This window comes from Somniosus microcephalus, unplaced genomic scaffold (assembly GCF_052327205.1).
Source record: "Somniosus microcephalus isolate GS21.2 unplaced genomic scaffold, FLI_Smic_1.0 unresolved_chr1, whole genome shotgun sequence".
NCBI lineage: Eukaryota > Metazoa > Chordata > Chondrichthyes > Squaliformes > Somniosidae > Somniosus > Somniosus microcephalus.
In genome coordinates this window covers 44753030-44769786 of record NW_028225179.1, presented here as the reverse complement: position 1 = coordinate 44769786, position 16757 = coordinate 44753030, and the positions used below count along the sequence as shown (strand labels likewise).

Below are 16757 nucleotides of genomic sequence, written 5' to 3'. Positions count from 1 at the left end.
TAGTGGAAATCTGTAACTTTTACCCCCAAAAGGCTGTGGATGGCTGGGGGTCAATTGGAGGTTTCAAGACCGAAATCGAGTTTTTTTTGTAGGGTCTCGAGGGAGATGGAGCAAAGGCGGGTAAATGGAGTTGAAATGCAGATCAGCCACCATCTGATTGAATGGGTCCTTGCTGGCTGGGGGAGTCCGCAGATGGCACAGTTGGCAATTAGTGTAACTTTCATGGGCCGGAAACAGGCTCTCTGGGGGTTGGGTTGGTTTGGTTATTGCCATCTGTTCTGAACACCGGGAAAGGGAGGAGAGCACAGGCCCGTGAGCAAGGAAGACAGAGAAGCGAAGGCATGAGGAAAGGGGAGGTGATGGGACTGCCAGCCAACAGCAGAGGGCATCTATAAACGCTAATTAACCCGAGGAACCTTCTATAAACTCCAATTGACCCGAGGAACCTTCTATAAACTCCAATTGACCCGAGGAACCTTCTATAAACGCTAATTGACTCGAGGAACTTTCTATAAACTCCAATTGACCCGAGGAACCTTCTATAAATGCTAATTAACCCGAGGAACCTTCTATAAACTCCAATTGACCCGAGGAACCTTCTATAAACTCCAATTGACCCGAGGAACCTTCTATAAACTCCAATTGACCCGAGGAACCTTCTATAAACGCTAATTAACCCGAGGAACCTTCTATAAACTCCAATTGACCCGAGGAACCTTCTATAAACTCCAATTGACCCGAGGAACCTTCTATAAACTCCAATTGACCCGAGGAACCTTCTATAAACTCCAATTGACTCGAGGAACCTTCTATAAACTCCAATTGACCCGAGGAACCTCCTATAAACTCCAATTGACCCGAGGAACCTTCTATAAACTCCAATTGACCCGAGGAACTTTCTATAAACTCCAATTGACCCGAGGAATCTCCTATAAACTCCAATTGACCCGAGGAATCTCCTATAAACTCCAATTGACCCGAGGAACCTTCTATAAACTCCAACTGACCCGAAAATCTTTCCATAAACTCTAATTGATCCGAGGAACCTTCGACAAACTCTAATTGACCCCGGGATGGGCTATGACCAATTCTTCTCTAACTGATTCAAGTTGCATCAATTACACCTTGTAACTTAAAGGAACATACCAAGTAGCACACAGCTGCACATTAGCAGAACAGTGCATTGTGTATTACATTACACAACACCCACCTGTCTAAAGCAGTATACCATTCAACCTACTGCGAGTAGCGTCATCGGAGGTCCGCTAGTTTACATTAAAAAACGCACCTCAGAGTGTACTTAAGCCACGCCAAAGATGTAATGCTTTGTCAAAGATGAAAAACACTCTCCAAACTGATCGGAAGGTTAAAATTTGCAAAGTACCCCCACCATACAGCAATTGAACTCTGAGTGACCCGAGGCCATGTTTACTTAGCAACAGATTAAGAGTTTGTGGCTTTAAGAGGGACACAGTTCCACTTCAACAGAATAATATTTTGTGCATTGCATGGTACGGTGCTCTTACCCTTATAAACCAGTGCAACATTCAACTTACCATGAGCAACGCTACGGGAGATCTGTTAGTATATATAAAAAGTCTAGTCTCTACATTGCATGTCACACTTGGAATAAACTCCTCCAAATTTATACCTAAACATTATTTCTTTTAAAAAGTATAAGAGGAAGAAAGCCAGTCATTTCCTGTTTTTTTCCGACCTTGAGCTGCCGATCTAAAGGATGTTCGCCAAACAAATGCAATTAGACTATGATTGACATCCGAACATACTCAGTTAAGATGACTTCCCTGCTCTCTCAGGTGGACATGGCACTATTTCGAAGAGGAGCAGGGGAGCTCGCCCCGGTGTCCTGGCCAATTTTTATTCCTCAATCAACATCACCAAAACAGATTACCACATTGCTGTTTGTGGGAGCTTGCCGTGTGCGAATTTACTGCCGCATTTCCAAAATTACAACAGCGACCAGACTTCACTGTGAAGCGCTTTGGGACGTCCTGAGGTGGTGAAAGGGGCTGCATAAATGAAAGTCTTTCTTCCTTTGATGCACTGTAAGCGGTTAGGTTTCCCGGCATCATCCCTGTTGAGCGACCGCCTCGGCCTTCACGCCCGCACGGAGCAGTTCCAGCTCCTCGAGATGTGACACTCATCGAGTTGCTACAATGCCCCCACCCCCCGCCAATTCCCTCCCCGCACTGTAAAGCACTTTAAAAGCCCCCCTGCTCAACCCAGAAGAAAAATGTTTCGGAAGGAGGGTCCTGGGGAAGGAGAGGGTTGGTTGGTGAGATAGAAAGACTTGCATTTCAAAGCGCTTCACAGCCAATGAAGTACCTTCTGAAGTGTAGTCACTGTTGTAATGTAGGAAACACGGCAGCCAATTTGCGCACAGCAAGCTCCCACAAACTGCAATGCGATAATAACCAGATAATCTGCTTTTATTGGTTGGCTGGTAGAGGGATAAATATTGTCCGCAGGACACTGGGGAGAACTCACCCTACTCTTCTTCCAATAGTGGCTGTGGGATCTTGTGTGTTCCACCTGAGAGAGCAGACGTGGCCTCGGTTTAACGAACGCGGACTTAAACGGGAGCGGCGGCAGAGGCTTAAAGGGAGCACGGGAAAAGGCCCAGGACACAACGCAGGCGTGAGCGGGAGCGGCTTGAAGGGAGCACTGGAGAAGGCCCCGACACAACACAGGCGTGAGCGGGAGTGGCTTAAAGGGAGCACGGGAAAAGGCCCAGGACACCACGCAGGCGTGAGCAGGATTGGCGGCAGCGGCTTAAAGGGAGCATTGGAGAAGGCCCAGGACATAGTGCGGGCCTGAGCGGGAGCGGCGGCTTAAAGGGAGTACGGGAAAAGGCCCAGGACACAAAACAGGCGTGAGCGGGATTGGCGGCAGCGGCTTAAAGGGAGCACCGGAGAAGGCCCAGGACACAGCGCAGACCTGAGCGGGAGCGGCGGTGACTTAAAACAAAAGGAGTGACATCACAGGACAGCAGGTAGGTAACTGGTTGCTGAGTATTACAGCTCTTTTGCTCTCCAGGTTAGGTATGTGGATTCAATTCAGAACTGGGAGAGTATTACCTATAACTTTATTGAATTAATAACTTAAACTAAATTAACAAATTAAAACTAAAAATAATCGTTTGAAGGAGGTGGAGTATAAATCAAGCGGGAGGCCCAGAACGAGTGCAGACTGGAGCAGTGGCGGCAGCGAGGAGGCGGAGTATAAATCGAGCGGGAGGCCCAGAGAGAGTGCAGACTGGAGCAGGGGCAGCAGCGAGGAGGTGGAGTATTAAGTGCCAGGGTCAAGGATGTCACCGAGCGGCTGCAGAACATTGAGGCAGGAGGGTGAACAGCCAGAGGTCGTGGTCCGCATCAGTACCAACGACATAGACAGAAAGAGGGATGAGGTCCTGCTGGCAGATTTTAGGGTGCTGGGAAAGAGATTAAAAAGCAGGACCTCAAAAGGTTGTAATCTCCAGGCGCTACCGAGTATTGAAATAGGAGGATAGCGCAGATGAATGCGTGGCTGGACAGATGGAGCAGGAGGGAGGGCTTTAGATTCCTGGGGCATTGGGACCGGTTCTGGGTGAGGTGGGACCTGTACAGGGCCGGATCCAATATCCTCGTGGGGAGATTGGCTAGTGCTGTTGGGGAGGGTTTAAACTAATTTGGCAGCAGGATGTACCATTAGAAAGGGGAAATAAAGTGCTCAACGGATTGGGAGAGGCAGAGAACACTGCTAAGAAATAGTAAGGTATTAGGTAGGGTCAAACTAAGGGAGGATACAGGATGGTCGAAGATGGGTTTACAGAGTATGTATGTGAACGCACAAAGCGTAGTAAACAAGGTAAGTGAGCTGCAGGCACAAATAGCCACATGGGAATATGATGTTGTGGCAATAACTGAGACCTGGCTCAAAAAAGGGCAGGATTGGGTCCTAAATATTCCTGGTTATAAGGAGCTCAGGAAAGCTAGGAGGTGGTGTGGCAGTATTGGTTAAGGAGAATGTTACAGTGCTGGAGAGGGAGGATGTCCTGGAGGGGTCAAGGACAGAATCTATCTGGTTAGAGTTAAGAATTAATAGAGGTGCCATTACACTACTAGGTGTATTCTATAGGCCGCCAAATAGTGGGAAAAATATGGAGGGGCAAATTTGCAGAGAAATTATAAAGAGGTGCAAGAACTAGAGTAGCAATAATGGAGGATTTCAACTATCCTAATATAGACTGGGATCGTAACAGTGTTAAGGGCAGAGAAGGGGAAGAATTTCTGAAGTGTGTTCAGGAGAACTTTCTTGATCAGTATGTTTCTGGCCAAACGAGGAGGCATTGCTGGATCTGGTTCTGGGGAATGAGGTAGGTCAAGTGGAGCAAGTGTCAGTAGGTGAACATTTAGGGAACAGTGATCATAATATCATAAGGTTTAGATTAGCTATGGAAAAGGACAGGGAGCAATCTAGAGTAAAAATGTTTAACAGGGGAAGGCCAATTTCAGTGGGATGAGAACGGATCTGGCACGGGTAAACTGGAATCAAAGATTGACAGGCAAAACTGTAGTGGAACAATGGGCTGCCTTTAAAGAGGAAATAGTTCGGGTACAGTTGAGGTACATTCCCACTAGGGGGAAAGGCAGGGCAACTAAAGTCAGGGGTCCCTGGATGACGAAAGAGATAGAGAATATGATGAAGCAGAAAAAGAGTGCGTATGACAGATGTCAGGCTGCAAAGACATCTGAGAATCAGGCTATATATAGAAAGGTCAGAGGAGAAGTGAAAAAGAAAATAAGAGGGGCAGAGAGAGGATATGAGAATAGAATGGCAGCCAACATAAAAGGTAATCCGAAAGTCTTCTATAGGCATATAAATAGTAAAAGGGTAGTAAGAGGAGGGGTGGGGCCGATTAGGGACCAAAAAGACCTATGCATGGAGGCAGAGGGCAAGGCTGAGGTACTAAACGAGTACTTTGCATCTGTCTTCACCAAAGAAGAGGATGCTGCCATAGACATAGTATAGGAGGAGGTAGTGGAGATACTTGATAGGATAAAATTGATAAAGAGGAGGTATTAGAAAGGCTGACTGTACATAAAGTAGATAAATCACCAGGAGAGGATGGGATGCATCCTAGGATGCTGAGCGAATCGAGGGAGGAAATCGCAGATGTACTGGCCATAATATTCCAATCCTCCATAGATACGGGGTGGTGCCAGAGGACTGGAGAATTGCAAATATTACACCATTGTTCAAAAAAAGGTGCAAGGATAAACCCAGCAACTGCAGGCCAGTCAGTTTGACCTCGGTAGTGGGGAAGCTTTTAGAAACAGTAATCAGGGACAAAATTAACAGTCACTTGGACAAGTGTGGATTAATTAAGGAAAGCCAGCACGGATTTGTTAAAGGCAAATCGTGTTTAACTAACTTGATAGAGTTCTTTGATGAGGTAACAGAGAGGGTTGATGAGGGTAATGCGGTTGACAGTGTGCATGGATTTCCAAAAGGTGTTCGACAAAGTGCCACATAATAGGCTTGCCAGCAAAGTTGAAGCCCGTGGAATAAAAGGGACAGTGGCAGCACGGATACGGAATTGGCTAAGTGACAGGAAACAGAGAGTAGTGGTGAACGGTTGTTTTTCGGACTGGAGGAAGGTACACAGTGGTGTTCCCCAGGGGTCGGTTCTAGGACCACTGCTTTTCTTGATATATAATAATCGCAGCACGGTGGCATAGTGGTTAGCACTGTTGCCTCACAGCGCCAGGGACCCGGGTTCAAATCCGGCCTCGGGTGACTGTCTGTGTGGAGTTTGCACATTCTCCCCGTGTTTGCGTGGGTTTCCTCCGGGTGCTCTGGTTTCCTCCCACAGTCCAAAGATGTGCGGGTTAGGTTGATTGGCCATGATAAAAATTGGCCCTTAGTGTTAGGGGGGATTAAATACGGGGATAGGGCTTGGGTGGGATGGCTGTCGGTGTAGGGACCGGGTGCTAGGGTTTGGATGATCAGCCATGATCTCGTTGAATGGCGGAGCAGGGCCGAATGGCCTACTCCTGCTCCTAGTTTCTATGTTTCTATAATGACTTAGATGTGGGTGTACAGGGCACAAGTTTAAAATTTGCAGATGACACAAAACTTGGAAGTATAGTGAACAGTGAGGTGGAGAGTGATAGACTTCAAGAAGACAGACAGGCTGGTGAAATGGGCGGACACGTGGCAGATGAAATTTAACGCAGAAAAGAGTGACGTGATACATTTTGTTAGAAAAAATGAGGAGAGGACATATAAACTAAATGGTACAATTTTAAAAAGGGAGATGCACGAACAGAGAGACCTGGGGGTATGTGTGCACAAATCGTTGAAGGTGGCAGGGCAGGCTGAGAAAGCAGTTAGAAAGGCTTACGGGATGTTGGGCTTCATAATTTCCACAGTTAGTGAAGAAATTTCTCCTCATCTCAGTCCTAAATGGCCGACCCCTTATTCTGAGACTGTGACCCCTGGTGCTAGACTCCCCAGCTAACTCGAGAGAATATAGGCCTAGTCTACTCAATCTGTCCTCATAGCACAACACACCCCCACCCCCCCATCCCATCCCAGGAATCAGTCTGGTGAATCTTCATTGCACTCTCTCTATGGCAAGTGTATCCTTCCTTAGGTAAGGAGACCAAAACTGTACACAATACTCCAGGTGTGGTCTCACCAGGGCCCTATATAATTGCAGTAAGACGTCTTTACTCTTATACTCAAATCCTCTTGTAATAAAGGCCAATATACCATTTGCTTTCCTAATGCTGTAGGGTGCAGAAAAGATTTACGAGAATGATTCCAGGAATGAGGGACTTCAGTTATGGTGATAGACTGGAGAAGCTGGCATTGTTCTCCTTGGAGCAGAGAAGATTGAGAGGAGATTTGATAGAGGTGTTCAAAATCCTGAGGGGTCTGGACAGAGTAGAGAGAGAGAGAAACTGTTCCCATTGGCAAAAGGGACGAGAACCAGATGACACAGATTTAAGGTGATTGGCAAAAGAACCAAAGGTGATGTAAGAAAAATCATTTTTATGCAGCGAGTGGTTAAGATCTGGAATGCACTGCCTGAAAGGGTGGTGGAGGCAGACTCAATCACCGCTTTCAAAACGGAGTTGGATAAGGAAAGAAATTTGCAGGGCTACGGGGAAAAGGGCGGGGGAGTGAGACTAGCTGAAGTGCTCCTGCAGAAAGCCGGCACGGGCTCTACGGGCCGAATGGCCTTCTTCTGTGCTGTAACCATTCTATGATTCTAACGCCTCATCCAAAAGTCAGCCCCTCCGACAGTGCAGCGCTCCCACAGTACTGCCCCTCCGACAGTGCAGCACTCCCTCAGTACTAACCCTCCGAGAGTGCAGCGCTCCCTCAGTACTGCCCCTCCGAGAGTGCAGCGCTCCCACAGTACTGCCCCTCCGACAGTGCAGCACTCCCTCAGTACTGCCCCTCCGACAGTGCAGCACTCCCTCAGTACTAACCCTCCGACAGTGCAGTGCTCCCTCAGTACACCGGCAAAAATCAGGAGCCATTTCGTTAGGTTTTTTTTTCCGTTGCTTTTTTTTTTCCACCAGTCAGGCTCTGCAAGGTCTCGCTGAAGCTGTTGCTAAGGTACAGAGACGCTTGCAAGGTACGGCCGACTGTTTAGAAGCTGTTAAGCAACAGGGTTTGTTGCCAGATACGGAGCTCAAAATCTCCGCATGTTTCAACATTAGCGCTGGTTTGTCCGGCAGTTTTGATGGGACGGCAACAGCTCGGTCCCGTCGGTGCCGGATAGCACAAAGTTTCCTGTACTGCCCCTCCAAGAGTACAGTACTGGCACCGGGGTTGCGTAGGCCTGGATTATGGGGCTCAGTCCCACACCGGGTGGGAGATCAGCACAGGCCGGGGATGGAGCCTGGGCCTTTCCTGCTCCGTGTGTGCGAGCTGCTTCCTCAGTTTGGAAAGCAAGGGTTACAAATTAAATAACAAGGAAGAAAAGTTAAGTGAATAAGATTTCTGTACTCACCCGTATAGTTGGTCTGTATGCATCAGTTAACTGTAGGAAGAACATGACAAAGAAAACGTCACAATCTCACTAACCAGACTCCAGAGAGAGTTAGGATTTTTTTTTAAAAAAAAGGCTCTCATTCCAATAGTCACGTCTCCACAACTGAATATATTTCGCATAGCAAACTCTGTCAACTACCCTGGCCATTGTTGTGCACAGCAAGATCCCAGAAACAGCAAATCAGTTGAAAGCCCCAGTTAATCTGCGTGGTTTCTAAGAATGTAAGAAATTGAAGTAGGAGTCGGCCACTCGAGCCTGGTCCGCAATTCAAGAAGATCACGGCAGATCTCCACCACAACTCCACAGTCCCGTCCTATCCCCATGTACAGGAAACTTTGTGTTATTCAGAGGCGAACCGTCCGGCAAGCTCGAGCCACCGGCAAAAATCAGGAGCCGTTTTTTATTCTTTTCGTTTCTTTTCTTTGCTTTTTTTGAACAGTCAAGCTCTGCAACGTCTGCAGCTAAGCAACAGCTTCAGCTAGAGACGCTTGCCGACTGTTTAGAGGGGTTTGTTGATTCATACGGAGATGAAATCTCCGTATGTTTCAACATTAGCTCTGGAGTGTCCGGCAGTTTTGAGGGAACGGCAGCAGCTCGGTCCCGTCGGTGCCGGATAGCACAAAGTTTCCTGTACCTTGATTCCCGTAGTGTCTAAAAATCTTATCGATCTCCATCTTGACTATACTCAATGACTGAGCATCCACAGCCCTTTGTGGTAGGGAATTCCAAAGATTCACAACCCTCAGTGAAGAAATTTCACCCCATCTCAGTCCTAAATGGCCGAACCCCTTATCCTGAGACAATGACCCCTAGTTCTAAACTCCCCAGCCAGGGGAAACAATTTCTCAGCATTCTACCCTGTCAATCCCTCGAAAAATGTAATACATTTCAATGAGATCACCTCTCATTCTTCTAAACTCCCGAGAATATAGACCCATTCTACTCAATACACAGACATTTATTCAACATGCTCCGCATTATTCCTTTAAAGATGTTCCACCTAGCCTCTGTTGGACGCCTCCCACTACTCCAGTTGCTGAGTTATTCCCGTATTTCCTTTGAATTTAACACCGTTTAATGTTATTGTCCTGGTCTTTTCATAGAATTTTACAGCCCAGAAACAGGCCATTCACCCGAACTGGTCCGTGCCTGTGTTTATGACCACACACAAGCCTCCTCCCACCCTACTTCATCTCACCATATCAGCATATCCTTCTATTCCTTTCTCCGTCATGTGTTTATCAAGTTTCCCCTTAAATGCATCGATACTATTCGCCTCAACTTCTCCCTGTGGCAGCGAGTTCCACATTCTCACTGCTCTCTGGGTAAAGAAGTTTCTCCTGAATTCCCTTATGGATTTATACGTTCGGTTGAGGGGAGGAGCGTTGGGCCCCAGGACGCCTGGGGGGGTTGGGGGGTGCAGGGGGTGAAGAGGGTGGGCAGGGGGAGACTGCTTCTCCATTGCTCTTCTCCCAATGGTGAACGAGAAATCTTTAGCAACCCTCCCGAGAATGCAATTACTGAGCTACGGCTGATACAGTGAGGAGCGTTTCAAGAGCGGTGAGTCAAGAAATCGAGGGGCGGATGGAGAGCAGCTACTTAAAGAGAATCCGAATATTAGAGAGCAAACAGACAAACTGGGGAGTCGTCGATGGTGGGTTAGAGGAACAGAGGAGGAGGTGGCGACCAGTTTTGTCAACAGAATCAACCGTACTGGCAAGTGAGGTGGAGGGGGGCGGGCAGTGAAATCTTTCTACATTGCCGATCCGTTGGGACATGTCGAATGCTTGTACTGGTGACAGTCGTGAATCGATGGGATTTAATCCGGGGCCCTGTCAATTTCACTCAGTTCGTCTCCTCGGAGTCAGGAGGTTGTGGGTTTGAGCCCCACGCTCTCCAGAGTCTTGAGCCTCCTATAAATCGAGGCCGACACTTCCCAGTTGCCCGAGGGAGGGCCGCGCGGTCGGAGGGGCAGCGCCGAGGGAGGGCCGCGCGGTCGGAGGGGCAGCGCCGAGGGAGGGCCGCGCGGTCGGAGGGGCAGCGCCGAGGGAGGGCCGCGCGGTCGGAGGTACGTTCTTTCCGATCAGACGTCAAACCGAGGGCACCGCCAGGTGGATGTAAAATCCCACAACTCTATTAGAAGAGCAGCAAAGGGGAGTTCTCCTCAGTGTCCAGGGACCAATATTTATCCCTCAACAAACATCACTAAAAAAAAATCATCTGGTCATTTATCACATTGCTGTTTGTGTGCTTGCTGTGCGCACATTGACTGCCACGTTGCCCTACACAACAGTGGCTACATTTCAAAAAAGTAATCCATTGGCTGTGAAGCGCTTTGGGTCGTCCTGAGGCACAAAAGGCGCTGTAGAAATGCAAGTGCGTTTTTTCTTTTCTCCGTCGAGACGGCTCCCTTCAGGCGATAAGCGCTGCAGGCTTGCCAGTCGAAACTGAGCGCGTGCCAGACTCTTGCTTACCCTGGGGTCCTTCTGGAGTAGGGCGTGAGGTACCGGCCCTGATCGGGAAGCCAGCTCGGGATTGGGAGTCTGGAACGCAAGACAGACAAAAAGTTTAGACCTCTGCATGCAGAACGGGGACAAACACCGTGTTCAGCTCCCACCCAAGCGCAGCGAGCAATGCTCACGGGGCTCGCAGCATCACCTCGGGGTAGAGTCAAGCCCATTGACAACCAATGCGTGGAGGGGGCACACACTTCATGCGGGGGGGGGGGCGGGCTGCTCACGGGAGGACGCGCCGTTTTCGGACAATAGGGATCGCCATCGACTGAGCGCGACAGGAAGTACAGGGGCTGCACACTTTTACTGGTACACCTCCCGTGGCATTGCTCGAACGCAGTCAGGAGGTCAGTGGCGGCACTTTCCCTGGTCGATATCCCCTGGCATTGCTCGAAGGGAGTCACAAGAGCGGAGGGGGCCACTTTTACTGGTAGATCTGCCAATTTGCAGAGGATACCCAGATCTGTGCGAGTGCTAGGACTGTAGACGGTGCTCGTCTGCTTCAGGCGGATCTTAATGTGTTGGGAGATTGGCCTCACGGCTGTCAAATGACGTGTAACTTGGATAAGTGCAGTGTTATGCACGTGGGCAGGGCAAATGCTCAACTTTCATACACCCTTCAGGGAAAGGCATTAAAGGAGGTGGAAATCGAAAGAGATTTGGGCATTCTAGTGCATACATCTCGAAAAAGGTACACGAGCAATGCCGTGAAGCAATAGCTAGAGCAAATAGGGTGTATCCAGAGGACAATTCAGTACAAGACGAGGCATACTGTTTTGTCCTTGTACAAGACCTTGTTCAGGCCTCACTTGGAATAGTGCGTCGAGTTTTGGTCTCCTCACATGGTGGGTGATATTGAGGCTTTGGAGAGGGTGCAGAGGAGGGCCACGAGACTAATTCCCAGTCTAAAGCATCTTATGGTGTGGAGATGCCGGTGTTGGACTGGGGTGGACAAATGTAGGAAGTCACACAACACCAGGTTATAGTCCAACAGCTTTATTTGAAATCACAAGCTTTCGGAGCGCTGCTCCTTCGTCAGGTGAAGTGAAGAGAAGCATACAGGCACAGCATATATAGCATATGTAATGTTTTCCTGACTGACCTATTTGGACACCATTCACACCTTTGATTGCTGTGATTACCTCTCTGCCGAGGTGTGATAAAGGGCAGTTAGAAAGATTACCTGTAATCATCTGGCAGTTTTCTCTGACTATATATGCTGTGCCTGTATGCTTCTCTCCACTTCACCTGACGAAGGAGCAGCGCTCCGAAAGCTTGTGATTTCAAATAAAGCTGTTGGACTATAACCTGGTGTTGTGTGACTTCCTACATAAAGCATTTTAGTTATCAAGATAGGCTAAAAGAGTTGGGACTCGGTACCTTAGAGAAGCGTAGACTTAGGGGGGATCTGATTGAGGTGTATAAGATAATGAAGGGAATAGATTGTGTTCCTGTTGAGTTTGTTCCAATTAAATAGGTTAGGGAGGAGCAGGGGTCACAAATTTAAGTTGCAGTAAGGCCAGATCTAGTTTAGATGCCAGGAGGTGGTTCTTCTCCCCTGCCCCCAGAGAATAGTGGACTTCTGGAACAGGCTGCCATCTCGCGGATACTGAGTCGCTGAATTCCTTCAAGCGAGAGCTGGACCTGTTATTGGCTAGAATGGAGATCACCTCTTAGAGAGGTAGGTAATTCAGGGCGAGAGTGATCTCCTGGACTAGTTTCGATCACCGAGCTCAGTTGGAGAGGAATTTGCCAGATTTCTTCCCCCCACAAATTGGCCTAGGTTTATAGATCAGGTTTTCCTCCACTCCCAGGAGATTCACATGGTTTGGGGTGGGGTTGGGAAGTATATGTTGTGATACACAAGGTATCGCGCTTGCGTGGGACGGTCTGGACGGACCAGAGGTGCGTCATTGACCGTACATTCATACATCTGTATGTCTCTCCCAAACTGAGTCAGGAGATCGGAGGGGGCACTTTTACCGGTCGATATTCCCCCCGGCATTGCTCGAGCGCAGTCGAGATATCGGAGGGGACACTTGCAGAAACAAAGTCCATGAGCTCCCCGCATGTTGTCAGGAGGTGAGGGTTAGAGGGGGGCGGGGGCAGGGTTAATGGCGATGGTTGATGTTGGGCAATGCTAATAGTCGGAGGGGCGGCACCGAGGGAGCGCTGCACTGTCTGAGGTGCTGTCTTTCGGATGGGATGTTAAACCGAGGGCCCCGCCTGTCCTCTCAGGTGGATGTAAAAGATCCCACGGCCAGTACAGGAGAGGGGAGTTCTCGCCGGTGTCTTGGGGCCAACATTTATCACTCAACCAACATCACATAAAACAGATGATCTGGTCATTTATCACATTGCTGTTTGTGGGAGCCTGCTACGCGCAACTTGGCTGCCGCGTTTCCTACATTACAACAGTGACTACACTTCAAAAAGTACTTAATTGGCCGTAAAGCACTTTGGGATGCCCTGAGGTCATGAAGGGCGCCACAGAAATGCAAGTTCTTCTTCTAAGCCGGATTAGAGAGCTCCTGCAAAGCAGAGAAACAAATTTAGGAGGGTTACGTGACTCACCCACAGTTAAGCAGGACAAGGTGCAAAAGGCACAGGGCGGGGAGGGGTGATATCAGAACGGTAGTGCCACTCAGAATGCTGGGCGCTGGTCATGAGGAGAGATTACATAACTTAGGCTCGTGTTGCTTGGAATATTGAAGGTTAAGGGGTGATTTGCTGGAGTTATTTTTAGGATTTTGAAAGGAATTGATAGGGTAGTTAGAGAAAAACTTTTTACGCCGGTGGGGGAGTCCAGGACAAGGGGACAGAACGTTAAAATCAATCAGAGCCAGATCATTCAGGAGAGAAGTTAGGAAACACTTCTTCACACAAAGGGTGGTAGAAGTGTGAAACTCTCACCCACAAAAAGCAGTAGATGCTAGCTCAATTAATAATTTAAAATCGGAGAGCGATAAGATTTTTGCTAGCCCAGGGTATTAGGGCCAAAGCGGTTATGTGGAGTTGGGTCGCAGAGCAGCCACAACCTCGATGAATGGCGGAACAGGCTCAAGGGGCTGAATGGGCGCCCCCTCGTTCCTATGTACAGATCAGCCACGATCACATGAATGGCGGGACCAGGCGCGAGGGGCTGAACGGCCTCCTTCTATTCCCGTGTTCAGATGAGCCACGATTTGATTGAGGGGCGGAACAGGCTTGAGGTGCTGAACGGCCTCCGGCTGTTCCTCTGCACAGATCAGCCAGGATCTCGTCGAACGTTGGAACAACGGTCTCCTCCTGTCCCTGTGTTCCGATGCAGTTGCAACTGGGATAACTGTATCGGAAGACAGACAGGTGATGGGGGGGGGGGGGGGGGGGGGAGGGCTGGGGAAGTGGCCGGGGCTAGACGTTTTGTGGCTCACGCCAAGTCCCGCGGCACCAGCGGGTGTGGAAATCCCGCGTTACATCAATCGCCATGAAATTGTGGCTGCGGGTGTGGATTAAATAGGGAGCCTCCTGGTGAGGGAGAAAGTGGGTGCGGAGCGACGTAGTGTCGGCGCCCGCTGTGCGCGGCAGGTGGGGGTGGGGGGGAAGCCGAGCTTGAATGACCGTTCACCTGTTAAGAAAGAGAGCGAGAGAGCGACAGTACCTTGGGTTGGAAGGCACCCTGCAGGGAACTGAAGGGGCCAGCCGGGGGCAGCACAGAGGGGATCCCAGAGACTGGAGCGTGGTAGGCCTGGAAATACTGGGGAAGCGAAGGACAGGAGGGAAAAGTTAGTGTGCGATTCAGTAGATCAGAAGAAAAAAAAACAATCAAGCGGGATGCAACGAGCTTTGAAGCACCCGAAGCCATATTTATCGATTAAAAAAAAAACAAGCACATTGGTCTGATCTCCAAGAGTTCACCTCTGAACTATTCAACGGACCGCTTGCGATCTCCGGTTCCGCTGTCGCTGTGGTGTAGCGTTCCCCGGCGAGAGACAGAGTCCAAGCAGAGCAGAAAGGTCCCAGATTAAGGCCATATAAGCAGGAGCAGGCCTCTGCCCTCGAGCCTGCTCCGCCATTCAGTAAGATCAGGGCTGATACCTTCAACCTCAACTCCACCTCCCCCGTCCTATCCCCATATCCCTTGATCCCCTTCGTGTCCAAAAATCTACCCATCGCAGCCTTGAATATACTCAACGACTGAGCATCCACAGCCCTCTGGGGTAGAGAATTCCAAAGATTCACAACCCTCCGAGTGAAGAAATTTCTCCTCCTCCTCAATCTTAAGTGGCCGACCCCTTATCCTCAGACTGTGACCCCTAGTTCTCGACACTCCAGCCAGGGGAAACAGCCTCTCAGTATCTACCCTGTCAAGCCCACGAAGAATTTTATACATTTTAATGAGATCACCTCTCATTCTTCTAAACGCCAGTGTGTCGGCCTAGTCTACTCAATCTCTCCTCATTGGACAACACTCTCAGAAACATAGGAAATACGAGCAGGAATAGGCCATTCGGCCCCTCGAGCCTGCTCCGCCATTCAATGAGATCATGGCTGATCATCCAAACTCAGTACCCTGTCCCTGCTTTCTCCCCATATCCCTTGATCCCTTTAGCCTTAAGAAATATATCCAACTCCTTCTTGAATGTATTTAATGAATTGGCCTCAACTGCCCTCTGTGGTAGAGAATTCCACAGGTTCACCACTCTCTGGGTGAAGAAATTCCTCCTCATTTCTGTCCTAAATGGCTTACCCCTTATCCTTAGACTGTGACCCCTGGTTCTGGACTCCCCCGCCATCGGGAACATCCTTCCTGCATCTAGTCTGTCTAGTCCTGTTAGAATTTTATAAGTTTCAATGAGATCCCCTCTCATTCTTCTAAACTCCAGCGAGTATAAGCCCAATCGACCCAATCTCTCCTCGTACGCCGTTCCTGCCATCCCAAGAATCAGTCTGGTGAACCTTCATTGCATCCTGTCTAAGGGAAGTATATCCTTCCTTGGGTAAGGGGACCAAAACTGTGCACAGTACTCCAGGTGTGGTCTCACCAAAGCCCTATATAATTGCAGCAAGACTTCCTTACTCTTATACTCCAACCCCCTTTGCAATAAAGGCAAACATCCCATTTGCTTTCCCAAGTGCTTGCTGTACCTACAGGTTAACATTCTGTGATTCGTGCACAAGGACTCCCAAATTCCTCTGAATACCAACATCCGCCAGCATCACCTTTAAAAAAATATTTTGCTTTTCTATTTCTTCTAAAATGGATAATTTCTCATTTCACATTATCTGCCACCTTCTAGCCCACTCACTTACCCTGTCTATATCCCTTTGCAGGCTCTTTGCTTCTTCCTCACAGCTTACTTACCCGCCAAACTTTGGATTGTCACAAAACTTGGATACATGACACTCGGTCCCCTCATCTCAGTCACTGATGTAGATTGTAAATAGCGGAGGCCCAAGCACTGATCCTTGTGGCACCCCACTAGTTACAGCCTGCCAACCCGAAAATGCCTTCTTAAATAACCGCCATCCCTCCACCATTGAGGGGAGTGGGTGGGGGGGGGGGGCGGGGGGGGGGGAGGAGAGGGGAGTCGCGCAGCCGCTGCTAGACTCGTGCCACCAGGCGGCGCCCAGCGAAGCGCAACGGGCAGAGCGGGGGGGGGGGGCTGAAGCGGTCGGTCAGGCGGGCGGCTGTTGGTTGCCCAGGCGATGAGAGTCTGCGACCCGGGCCTGCAAGAGACGTCCAGTCTGTACGGCCAGGCGCGACGATGCGGGGGAACCAGGCATTTGGAAGGATAGGTGGGGGCGGGGGCATAAATTGGGGCATCGGCCGCTTTAACCGTGAACGAAGCAGTGCAGCTGCCCCCCCACCCCGCAGCGAGCGGCAGAGCCTCAAAGTTCGCACAGCGCTTCTGCGCGGAGCTCGCTGATCTCAGTGGGGTGTCGGAGGGGCTACCAGGTCCTTCGACACCCTTGGATTTTGGGGTCATGGGGGTGGGGAGGGAAATTAACCAGGGCTCCCCATTCCTGACCGATATTCAGCGAGCCCTGCTGGAAGCCGCACCGTTGGAGGAGGAGGAGGAGGCCAGGCAGGAAGGGGAACGAATCCCGGGCCGTGAAGACCCTCATGGTCAAAGAGCCCAAGCACCGGTCGCGCGCAAAAAGAGCTGCCACTGGGTACAATAGTTGGCTGC

General features: G+C 49.6%; 1 protein-coding gene across 6 annotated transcripts in view; it reads right to left on the bottom strand.

The window, feature by feature from the left end:
* Positions 1 to 16757, bottom strand: part of LOC147094885 (autism susceptibility gene 2 protein homolog) — a 138627-nt gene that overhangs the window by 19661 nt on the left and 102209 nt on the right. For 5 of the 6 annotated variants that reach the window (XM_085974511.1, XM_085974513.1, XM_085974507.1 and 2 more), the window contains 3 exons: positions 14225 to 14320; positions 10546 to 10614; positions 8030 to 8059 (listed from right to left, as the gene is read on the bottom strand). In XM_085974511.1, coding sequence (XP_085830637.1) covers positions 8030 to 8059; positions 10546 to 10614; positions 14225 to 14320 — 195 coding nt within the window. The remainder of the gene's footprint in view (positions 1 to 8029; positions 8060 to 10545; positions 10615 to 14224; positions 14321 to 16757) is intronic. The other variant, XM_085974512.1, reaches the window with a different exon arrangement.